The 12,361-nt window shown below is 36.4% G+C and overlaps 1 protein-coding gene across 1 annotated transcript in view; it reads right to left on the reverse strand.

The window, feature by feature from the left end:
- The window catches only part of wdr25 (WD repeat domain 25), a 37,657-nt gene that overhangs the window by 15,984 nt on the left and 9,312 nt on the right, over positions 1-12,361 (reverse strand). The window contains exons 3-5 of the mRNA XM_026995634.3: positions 3,447-3,577; positions 649-819; positions 14-154 (exon numbers count right to left, since the gene is read on the reverse strand). Of these exons, the coding sequence (XP_026851435.2) occupies positions 14-154; positions 649-819; positions 3,447-3,577 (443 nt within the window). The remainder of the gene's footprint in view (positions 1-13; positions 155-648; positions 820-3,446; positions 3,578-12,361) is intronic.

Here is a 12,361-nt window from a genome sequence, read left to right on the forward strand (position 1 = left end):
AAAACTCACTGACCTTGTGTCCTTCAAATCGTTTCCTCTTGTTCATCTTGTATGGCTTCTGGGTTGAGAAGAGTGCTATGTAGTTTCCATTGGTTTGTGCAACAAAGCAGTCTTCCTGTGGGTGCAGCGCCAGACTAGGACATGTGTATCTCTCCTGTACCAAAAGCAACAAGAGAGTGTTCTTTTCCCCCTCTAAATGTTATTCTGATGCATGTTCAGTTCACGTCTCAGAATTTGTAACATAACTTCATTATTAAGTCATTATTTCTTCTTTATTATTATTATTATTATTATTATCATCATCTTGAATCAATTGTTAAAATAATGGTATTTTTGATAACATTTACCTTAATAAAACTTTGCTTGTATAACAGAGAGTTGGGTGTTGTATTGTATCATGAGGCCTGTACTGTGACCGATATATCATGAAGTTGCTGGCAACACCCAGCCATAATACCTGGTCTCAGTCTTTGCTCACCCACTAAAATAGGGCCCTTAAGAGTTAAAACTTGATCACTTGGTATTTATCATTTCCTGTGTCTCAAATGCACTCATGTAGTCTGACAAAGAGAAAACCAGTTACATTACTAGTAAGCTCTTAACCGGAGAGTAGCCAGGGTAGTTGAAAGGGCCAGTAGGTGAACTTACATGGAATATCTGGTTGGAGATTTTGGCAGTAGTCACAAAATCCCAGGCAATAAGTGTGCGATCTGCAGAGTCTCGACTGACAGCATCACTGCTGGTCACTAATTCCTTCCCTTCACCCAGAAAAAGGATGTCCAACGTTTGCTGAATCCCAGCCCTGTACACCTTGATTACCTGAAAAAGAGTATGAGTAAGATCAATTTTAGGTCACAAAACATATAATAAGAAACCAGAATTGTCTGACTTCCAACATATTCTGTCTGAGACTTTACAGACCCATGTGAATATCAAATTACATTTAAGGGTTTTATTTTCAAGATTTTTAAAAATGTGATTGTTTATACAGTTTTAAATGCCGTGGATTGTAAGAGATTAAGTCAGATCAATCAACCACAGAAAGATTAGAGAGAGTATAGGTGATATATTACCCATGCAATGGAATGTCATATTGTAAGTTCTACATTTAGGTCACATATTCTGGTGTATACTCAAGCAAATATTCACTTACAGTGTGAAGCAGAGGGTCAGAATGATGCTATTTATGGGTATTTTGGGTATATGTGTTTTGAAATTATACACTGCATGTAGTGTATGAATCTAACATGCAGTAGTGTATTCACCAAAGACCACAACAAAAATCATGACATTTTTTAAAGATACAAAAATTGCTAGCATAATATTCAGCATTATTTGCTGAAAATGGAGTAAAAAAGAGGTTTATATATAAAGATTTGGAATATAAAATATTTTAATTTTACATTTTAAAATTCACTCTTTTGTAGTGTAATCCTCGGGTCAGTTATTCACACAAAAAATAGAGAATAAAATAGTAAAAACTATTTTTGTTTTACAGAATTCTGTTTTATATAAAAATGTTTTCATTTTAGTTAGAACTTGATTAAATATAGCAAAAATAACTTAGTAGTTTTGCAAGACGGTAATGTATTAACGTAGAAGATCAAGAGCAGTCTTTAGAAACAGAAAACTTTATATACAATACTGAAATGAAAACTAATCATTCACTAGTACTTTCTGCCAATTGGGATAGTGAAGGTCAGCCACAGAGAAGAAGTCTTGTAGCCAGCCATTCCACATGGTAGCCGAAGTCCCTCCCTCCTCTTGACAAAAGGTTTATGCCCCCTTTTCTACGAATGTCTGTCTATTGTTTTTGCCACCACAATTTATTCTGTATTCTTAAATGTAGATAAATCACTGGTTTAGTTTTTTGCCACACAGTATGCTGCAGGACAAAAACATGCTGGATCACACAAAACACCACTGTTTCAATCCAATTCAATTCAATAATCATATGTTGATAATGGGAAACGTTTTTCCAAACCGAAAAAGTAAATAGAAGACATACTATATTGAACACACCCCTATCAATGTCTATAGCGTGTTCATCTGTAGCCTTGGTCTTGGTCACAATAATAGACTAATAGAACAACTATTAAAACAGAGAGGGAAACAGCTTCAAAGGTAAGCATGCAATTGCACTGAAAATCCAAACAGATACGCAGAAGCTGCTGCACAATGCTTGTCCTGACATGAAGCACCACCAGCAGAATCAATTACAACAGTAATTGAACAACTCCATTATCACATATACACAGCAACTAAGAGCTTGCAAGGCTCTAGATGGAGGTCTAAAATCAGGCTACATATGCTGCAGTGACATACTTTGCCTGGTGGTAAACCCAGATTATCAGGTATACCACAGTGCCCCTATATGTGCACTTCCTTCAGAAAGTATTTATTGCCTTTAAAAATGTTCTATATCTATAATCCCGAGTTCCCCAATTTCCTTCCTAGTATTACCTCCAGTAAACAAGTATTTCAGCAATTATCAACACTACCATTGGAGATGCTGCCATCATGACAGTCTGTTCGGTACTCTAAATACAGCAAAATGAAAAATACACACTATTACTAAAACATGCCCACAGAAACCTGTGGTCGACACTAACCAAGTCAATTTATTCTATTATTACACCCCAATACTTTTTAAAGTATCAAGAGTTACTTCAAAGCTACTCAAATCTATCTAAAGGGACTACTCATACTATGGGACATTGATGTTAGACTGATTTAATAAGATCCAACTAACAAAGGTGTGTGCCCAGTGAGTGGCAGAGACTTTTCACATAAAATTGATATGTTAAGCAAAAAGAACTTATTACAAACATAATACAACAATATTGTAACCAAAGAAATTTGTAGTGCTTTTAACTTATAATAAAGCACATACTTTAACTCAAATGGAATTTTAAATGAAGCACTTCTACATTTATTAAGGTTTTTATGAAGGGTATCTCTTCATATTATGGAGTTTGCATACTTCATCCACTAGTGCATAAAATACAAAGATTACATTCCATGCACATTTAAGCGTAGTACACTCATTGACTTTCATTCTAAATTGTAATTGTTCTATGCAGAATTAACAAAATGTTTGTGCATATATTCCAGACCTAATATTATCTGCCACTGCACATTGTGCATAACCTGTAGCATTCATTTACACCATATCAGACAAATTCTAATTGCATGACACATACTGTAAAGGCTAAATTACTTTTCATTTATGTACTGGGGATTTGCTAAATAAAGTGAATTGCAAAAAAAAAACGAAAAAAAAAAAAAAAAAAAAAAAAAAAACTGCATCCCTGTATGATTATTGTGCTGCTGAGAATTTTCCCCATAAGGATGAATCATTAAAGGTTTATGAAGAGTCTGTGTTCTTTAGGCCGGTACACTTTTCAAAAACAGCATGAACAGCAGGGCATAAAGTTCAAGCTGACCTTACAGGTCCGGGAATCCCACGCCTTAACCTCAGCACTGAATCCGCCGCACAGAACAACACTTGGATCTGAGGGCTGAATGGCAAGGCAAGTCACCATAAATTGATTCTCCATCTTGGCAATGACCTGACCTGAGAAGAGAGAAAATTGATAAAAGTATTACAACATGCAAACTTTCTATACAGAACCTGGCACATGATATGAATGGTTAGGGAACAAGTCAGTAAGGGATAAAATGACTGATATGTATGAAGTATCTTCAGATTTCAGTCAGGTCTCAATCAGCATAATCAAGGTGAAACACTGTGTTGCTTTTAAGACAAAGAGGTCTAGAAGCACCGGGATGCTTGCCTTGACCTACAAACAAAACGCTTCAACTTTTGGAATGTTGTAATTACATCTTACATCTCAAGTGAAATACAGCATACAGCCAAAGGTATGTTGACACCTGACCATCACACCTGTATAAGATTTTTGGATATCTCATTACAAAACCATAGCCATCAATATGGAGTATTAGTATAGTTAGTACATTCTCCACTCTCATGGCAAAGTTTTCCATAAAATTTTGCAGTGTGACTTTTGGAATTGACATTTTTAGCATTTAGCTGACACTTTTATCCAAAGCGACTTACATTTATGACTGCATTACAATTAATCCCATGTTCAGTGGGATTGAGGCCAGGACTCTGTGCAAGATACTGAAGTTCCTCCACAGCAAATTTATCAAACTCTGCCTTTATAGACCTTATTTTGTACACAGGCACACAATCATGATGGAACAGGACATGCCATCCACAAACCGTTGCCAAAATGTTATGTAATTCTCTATAACATCTTTGTATACTGCAGAATTAACAAACATTACCCTTAGTAAGGGGCCTATACCAAACCCTAAAAACAGTCCCAGACCATTATCCCTTCACCAAATTTTACTGCTGACACTATGCATTCCAGTTGGTAGTGTTCTCCTGGCATCTGCCAAACCCAGATTTATCAGACTGCAAGATAATGGAGCATGAATAATCACTCCTTAGTATAAGTTTCTGGTGCTCCAAAGTCCAGTGGAAGTGTGCTTTGCACTACTCTAGCTGACACTTGGCACTGTGCATAGTGATCTGAGGCTTTCTTGCAGCTACTTGGCCATGGAAATCGATTTCATGAAGCTCCTGAACTCTGTATTAAGCAATGCAACAGATGGTAGGTGCTTTTTACAAGTTATACACTAACACCTGACAGCCCCACTCTGAGTTTGCATGATCTTATGCTTTGTGGCTGAGCTGTTGCTGCATGCATTTCTAAATAATAACACTTACAGTTGACTGTGGATGATCTAGCAGAGCAGAAATTTCATGAACCGACTTGTGGCAAAGGTGTCTATGGAGATGGCAGGGCTATGTGCTTGATTTTATTCCCCCTTTTAGCAATGGCTGTAGCTGAAACACCTGAAGAAAATAATTGCAAGGAGTTTCAGTGTAATTTTGGCCAATTAGTGAATCTTGTATTCTAAAATGCACATCTAAAAAGTACCAACATAACTAAGCCAGGTCAGAAATATCATCAATAATTCAACAAAAAATGTTCACATTCATTAAACACAGGCAAGTATTATTATTACCAGCAGTAACATTATTTAACTTATGCTTCCATAGCATCTAATCACATAATAGATCAATAATACTGCTTTCTCCTCTTTAGTCTGTAGGGATCATATGAACTAGCTCAAGATAAATTTTATCATCTTATTCAATTAAGTCAATTTAAATATTCATATATTAAATATTCAGTACAAGTGAATACCAAATTTACAGTCTATAAAAGCAAAGTTCCAAGCTTGCAGCAACTAGGTAACAAAATCAGAACATAACAGCTCGACACAGACTGCTGTCCTCTGAGGCCAACACCATCCAGATCAGTCTGTTCATCTGGTGCAATTCCAAATGCCACCTTCCGTGTCATAGGCCTGAGTGCATCACGACCCGTTGGAATAGATTTGTGAACAGCTTTTACCCCAGGACAGCACACTCCATTGCTAAGCATGTACACACCAACAACATGTGAGGGGCCCACACTCACTCACTGAGTATAGCTCACATAAAGCCTTTGTTTTTTGTACAGTTCATGGTGTGTGTGAATACAGTCCACACCTAGTCTGTGTGTATAATATGCTCTATGTGTGGCTTCTGACCTCAAACTCTTTACACAGTGTGTAGAGCTCCCCTGTGTTTAGTCAAACTGTCTACACAGTGTGTGGGGTTCCCTGTTATTATTCAAACCCTGTACACAATGTGTAAGATTCCCCTGAATATAGTCAAACTCTGTACACAGTGTGTAGGGTTTTATGTACAGTACATTTCATGATAAAAAAAATTGTGAGCTAAGCATACAACAGAATGTGTTGCTTTCTAGTGCTTGGCATCAGCCTTCTTGTAATGGTGCAGGAAAAGGTAGAATTCAGTCATTTCAATTGAAGGTTAATGTTTGCGTTTGGATGAGAAATCTCCTTGCATAATTAATAAGTGCCTCAAAATCTTAATTAAGAAACATAATTAATTACAAAGCAAAGAGATAAGCAGAAGAATGTTTTCCTATCTGTACACCCACATAAGCATTCTTGGATTCCTTTTTCATCTTTTATCAATCTTTATCTTGGTCTCTGTCACCTGATATTAAGCCAAAAGGGCTGTCCAGGAGCTACTCATGAATATCAAAGGAGCTTAAAAAGAACAAAGTCATCTATCATGGTTTATTGTATTTAAATAAATGTACCCTTAGAAAAATAAACAAACAAACAAAAAAGATCAGTACAAGCCTAAATCACAGGATTTGATTTTACTAACTCTGTCATAAGTCTGTCTAGCAAGTTCATTAGCATTTCTAATGTTAATGTGGTATGGCACCACTGTGCCCATCTACACGCACAAAATTTTCAGGTCACTCCCTGCAAAGCTGAGGTCATTTCTAGCATTATCAGTAATGTCCTTCAATCAAATCTCTCTCACTTACGTCTGGCTTTCTGGCTCTGAGCTTTATAGTAGTCTAACATGAAGTAGGGACTTATTTCAAATAAGTATCATCAATAAAAGTAAACAGAAGGAGCCTGACTTGTTCAAGGGTAAAACTATACTGAGAACTGCAGCAAAAGGTTTCAGTTACATGTAATGTTTACAGCACTGTATGTAGCACCCTGCTATTAGAGAGGCCAATTTTATATAGTGAGTAAAGCATCATGACTCATGGGGTAGGACATGTGAATGACACAAGTGTAATGCCATTAAATTCTCTCCAAGAAAAGTGTGTATGGCCAAGACAAGCGCCAAAAAAAAAAAAAGAAAAGAAAAAAAAAAAGAAAAAAAAAGGGCCAACCAGTCAGTCATCATTAATGTTATGAGTCTCTGCAACTGCTCCAAAATCCCCAAACAAGCATTCAGTAATGTTAAAGGAACAGTCCAGCATTTTCTTTTACCTAATCTCTACTCCAACAATTTCCACATTATATAAGCCAAGGGGCAGTTGTTAACTTCGGTTAATAAACGTGAATTATTCAGCCAAACATATTTCTAAATTAAACTGTAAACGTACATAAAATGTTTGTTAGAAATGGGACTACTTTTCCAGAAGGAAAAATGTGGGATAAATGTGTTACTGCTGGCTTACTGCCATCCATCTAAAAGTAAAACAGAGATCTGCCTGATTGCACATGGATGTTAATAAACCTTAGAGAAATGTTAAGTAACCAGAATGTTTTGTTGTTATTGTGTTGTTCCAGTGTTCAAAAGATAAAACTACACAGGAATACGTTTTCTAATTTTCGCTAATCTATCATACCCCAAGACATTTACAATTAGGGTGTAAGAACTATCAATGGAAGGCACATATTTAAAACTTTTAATAATGTACATGTTCATGTCAACATGTTTTCCATTCTTTTACAAGTTCAGGGAAAAATAACAAATTATTGTTCTAATTGACCATACACTACAGATTCGGTAGCAGTTAAGATGAGCAAGGTTGGAATATTCCTTTAAAACAACTTTCCATGACAAAAATGTCTCTCCATCCCTCGGTCCACTCTTTTAACTACTCATCATCATATATAGACAGCCACCAATTACAGACCTTGATTTATGGTTATTGAGTATGTGTTTAAAACAAACAAACAAACAAACAAACAAACAAACAAATATATATATATATATATATATATATATATATATATATATATATATATATATATATATATATATATATGTATGTATGTATGTATGTGTGTATGTGTGTGTGTATGTGTGTGTGTATGCGTGTGTAACTGAATGATCTGATCTCACCCTTGCAGTTTCAACTTTTATTTATACATGTTCCCATGGCTGTGATTAGATATCATTTCTTAGATGTGGATGTTCAGGGAACCAGTCACTCAAACTAGAAGATGAAACTGAATGGAACTAAACTAATAATATGCTAGGCATAGGGTCACTTTAATGCACCGCCTTTACAGCCTCTACTAAAGAAGGGATCATCTTCAACAGTAAAAATTATAGTAATAACTGTCAGAAAACAAAAGAAATGTGCTTGCAGCTATTTTTATAACAACTTTAAATGCTACTACAGCAAACAGGCCATTGCGCATGAAAAAACAGAATTCTTTAGAATACTGTGATTACATGACATACGGGGTATCTGTCCTTTATATGAACGCACTGACCAGGATACATTTAGACACTAGAACTTGCCGCAATGTGAGCCAGACTACTAATATTGTCTGACTCACATTATGATTACACAGTCTGATTGCAGTGCATACTGTGCAATTACACCTTACAATAACATGATTTCTCCATCCAGATAAAATATCCATATGTAAATCTTAATTTAATGCAAAGTAAAAATGAGGTCACTCAGATTCCCAAAATGTAATAAAATGAAAGACTTAGAAAATTATTTTTGTTGAAGGTAGGGGATAAGTTTTCTTTTTTCCTCCATCTTATAACAAACAGAAGCACAAAATTATTTGAATTTTGATTGTATTTGTTCAAGAACCACTGCACATAAGATAACACACCAGCACATCAAAGTGCATTGTTTTCTTCTTTTCCAATCACAAAATACTCCAATCAGTTTTCTGGTGTAGGACTGAATCATTATAGACTTTGCAGTAAAAAAACAACAGAAATCAGGATTATTTTCCTCTTGTTTTAACACTGAACTTATTTTCACATTCCAAATGGAACTTTTACTAGTTGATTATGCTTATTCCTCAAAGGTAAGATTCATGTCACACAAAGGTACAGTAAGCTGCCATCAATTGCCACATTAAGCTGAAAGACATAATGCTTTACTGTTTCACTTTTGGTGATGAGTAGCATCATGAGAGTCTGAGAGTAGTGATACACATGAACTTCATCTCCCTGCCAGCTTGATGTCCACAGTGGAATGTGAATTGAAATGTTCCTACAAATAAACTCTATCCCACACTACAGTCTTCAAGACAAAGAAGCATAATTGTAAAGTATGCTAGCCAACAAGCAAAGAGTCCCCCTTTCTAGCTGCACATTAACAAATGTCATCATATAGCTAGTACACTTATCCAATGTAGCGTTCACTTTAATAAAATGTTGCTTTTGACATTCCTGGAGTACTTTACCTATATACTGTACCTATTAAAGCATGGTTACTGGGGACATTGGCTACCTATTAGCTTAGTTAGTAAATCACATTGGTTGCTAAACCTTAGGTAGGTGGAAAATATTTTTTCAAAATAACCGCTCATATTAAAGAAGATAGCACCTCTTCCCATACCTAACTCACAATCAACATTGTTCTTGCTCTGGCACACATCATATACGTGGCAGGCCTATCATGTCAATGGTAGATCAATGGTTAAGGTACTTGATTTCTAATCGTAAGATTGTGGGTTCAAGCCCCACCAAGTTGCCACTGTTGGGCCCCTGAGCAAGGCACTTAAACCTTAATTGCTCAAGTTGAACTCAGTCATAATTGTAAATTGCTTTGGATAAAAGCGTCAGCTAAATGCCAAAAAGGGAAAGATTTTCACTGTTCCAGAGCCACGGGCTGCTCTCCAGGGTGCTGAAATCTCCTCTGCTATCCCAGTTCAGCAGTCTTTCATGTGGCTCAGAGGAGGTGGGGCAGGGGCTGAACAGAGCTGGCAGCTGCTAAGCATCCACACCTGATGCCTGTCACATCCCTAGACCATGTGTTAGTTAACCAGCTGAGCCAGATAAGAAAAGTGAGTTGAAAAAGAAGCTGAGTGACTGATGGCTTTCTCTCTCCTTTTCCCATTTTTTTTTTTTTGCAAAACCCCTCCTGAGGTGATATCTCAGGCTTCAATAAGCTTTATTATTTAACTGGTCTGTGTCTTTGAAAAGCACTTTGGATTGTCTCTGTGTACGGAAAAATCTATACAAATAAAACTTGCCTGGCCTCACAGAGAGAGGCACAGGGACAGAAGACAACAGGGCTCTGGGAGACAAAAGACATCCCTTGTGTCAGCCAGACTTTTGTCAAGTCTGCAAGCCTTGCACTACTACTATACATTTTCAAACCTTCATTAAACTGATAAATACAGTCCCTTCAGGGCTTGAACTGTCTGTCGTGTATTCACTGGTCTGTGTTCTCACTGGAATGAGTCATTCACACATCCTTAATCATTATACTGAATACATGTGAAAATGCTTGTAATAACATAGTTTCTAAAAGACTGTTTCTGAAAGCTATCATTGTAAGCAAAAAAGAGGATAAAAATGTTAGTTAGCTTTGCCTGAGCTACAAATGTAGGTAGGTTTTCTCAAATCTAAAAAGGTATACTGTTGCAAGTGCACATAACACCACTCTTGAGAAATTAAGAAAAAAAAAACCAGAATGCCTAATAGACCTTATTCTTTTAGCCTACTGCTAGACATGTTTACATTTACAGAAAGCCAAAGCCATTGTCCCATAATGTCTTTTACCAACTGCTACATGTTCTGTTAGATCCAGGCTATAAGCAGCCATCATGTATGTGCAAGTTTGTGCAGTGACTGCTCGGTATAGTCAAAGAACTGCCAAAGAACATGAGAACAAGAATAAACATGGACAGTTTAGTCACACTCAACCAAAGCCCTGTGTTGAACAGATGGCTGGCACTTCTGAAAGTTGCTCTACGGTTAGAGGCAATGTAGGGTACCTATATTACTTGCATTGCTTAAATTAAAAGTGTAATTTCTCTGTTGTTGTCTTTCTTCTTTGTTGAAACAATACAGTTCTATTTTTATATCTTCTGTGGTAAAACTTCAGAGCGTAGCTTTAATATGCAAATTTCAACAGGAGTGGTCCTGGATGGAAAACACAGGACAGTGCAGGTAAGAGTTTGTTTTGCTCAGACACACTCCGCTTTTCACGTGCAACACAACATATAAAACATATAATTCCATCACCACAGACGACAAAATAGCGATTAGTGACTAAAAGCAGCAGGAGGAAGATGAAATGGGAGTGCCTGTCAGGGGGTTGGGGACTGTGCTGGCTTCATGCTAGGCAACATATTTGCCATTGATCATTTCCCCAACCTGACAGGATGTAATGGTCCACTGCAGCAATTATCCATGGCTTTTATTGGCAGCATTGACAGCTATGGCCCTCTGAGGAAGTGAATGCAGTGAGCATATTTGTCCTGAGGAGCTGGTGACTCAAAGACCCTGCAGAGAGCTGGGGATTAAAAACACGGCTTACTGCCACTATTTCATATTTTATAAGCATTTTATAATCTTGAAGACAATTTCATAACATAATTCAATAGCACATTATAGGTAACCACACATCTCCAATAGGTGGTGACGTCACTGGAAATGCTCAATGTGTCTCCCAGAGCCGAAACCTTAGAGCCATGTACAATACCATACAATAACATCATCTGAGGAGTGAAAAATGCACATCAGCTATTTATCACCAGACAGTACGATGTTTATCACACTCCTTATTTGGTTACACAGTCAAATGCATAGAAACAAGACAACTAAGCAAGCCTATTTTGCTGGACTGTTTAACAGTTAATATAAAGCTCTTTTAGACTGATAGCTGTGGTGGTGGATGAGTGCGGTAGCTAGTAAATTTAGTTGTTTAGAGCCAGACTTGCGAAGGAAGTGACTTTAAAGAGAATGTGAAGCAGGGGCAGATAAAACAGGTTAGTGGAAGACTCTTTATTCTTTAAAAAAAAAAACTGGTAAAACATTGCGATTCTCATTAATGGTGAATTTCTCAGAACTACAGATTTGTTGTGACACTGTTCTTTAATTAAGTAATGAACTGAATGATCCAGGTTAAATAAAGAAATTATTTATGCAAACAACAGTGTTTTATTAATTAAATAAAAGTGTTGCTTTTAAGTGAACTTGCGTGACTACCCTAATATTTAACATTACTGTAAAAAGAACTTAATAAAAATATATGTGTAATATTTTGTAATATTTGTAATAAAATATTTACCTTACAGATGTATGGTTGCATTTCTTGATACTTTGTTAGGTTGAATGCTTTTCTGGTAAGGAAATTTTGTAGTCTAAAATATAACTTAAAATATAACTGACAACTGTATAACATTTCTACTGAATTAATTTCTACTAAAGTTCTCTTGACTGAATAATTACCAATTCCAGTGTCACTTCCAGTTGCTAGATAGTCATTCAGTAGTTTGCTGCCTGAAAATTGCAGCTTTTATTGGGTGTTTCAGCAGCTAAGGGAGTTTAAAATCATGTAGAATCAACATTGTTTCATGTCCTGAACCTGATGCTGATCAATTCATATCTACTGTACTGATAAGTACAGTACTGTGATTGGACATTCTTGAAGGAGACCTTTTGTTTTAGTCATGAAACATTCTAGATGCCATGCTCTTCCTTGTTACACTGTAAAGGCAAAAG

Source organism: Electrophorus electricus, chromosome 10, assembly GCF_041902795.1.
Source record: "Electrophorus electricus isolate QZ-2024a chromosome 10, ASM4190279v1, whole genome shotgun sequence".
In the NCBI taxonomy this organism is placed as follows: Eukaryota; Metazoa; Chordata; class Actinopteri; order Gymnotiformes; family Gymnotidae; genus Electrophorus; species Electrophorus electricus.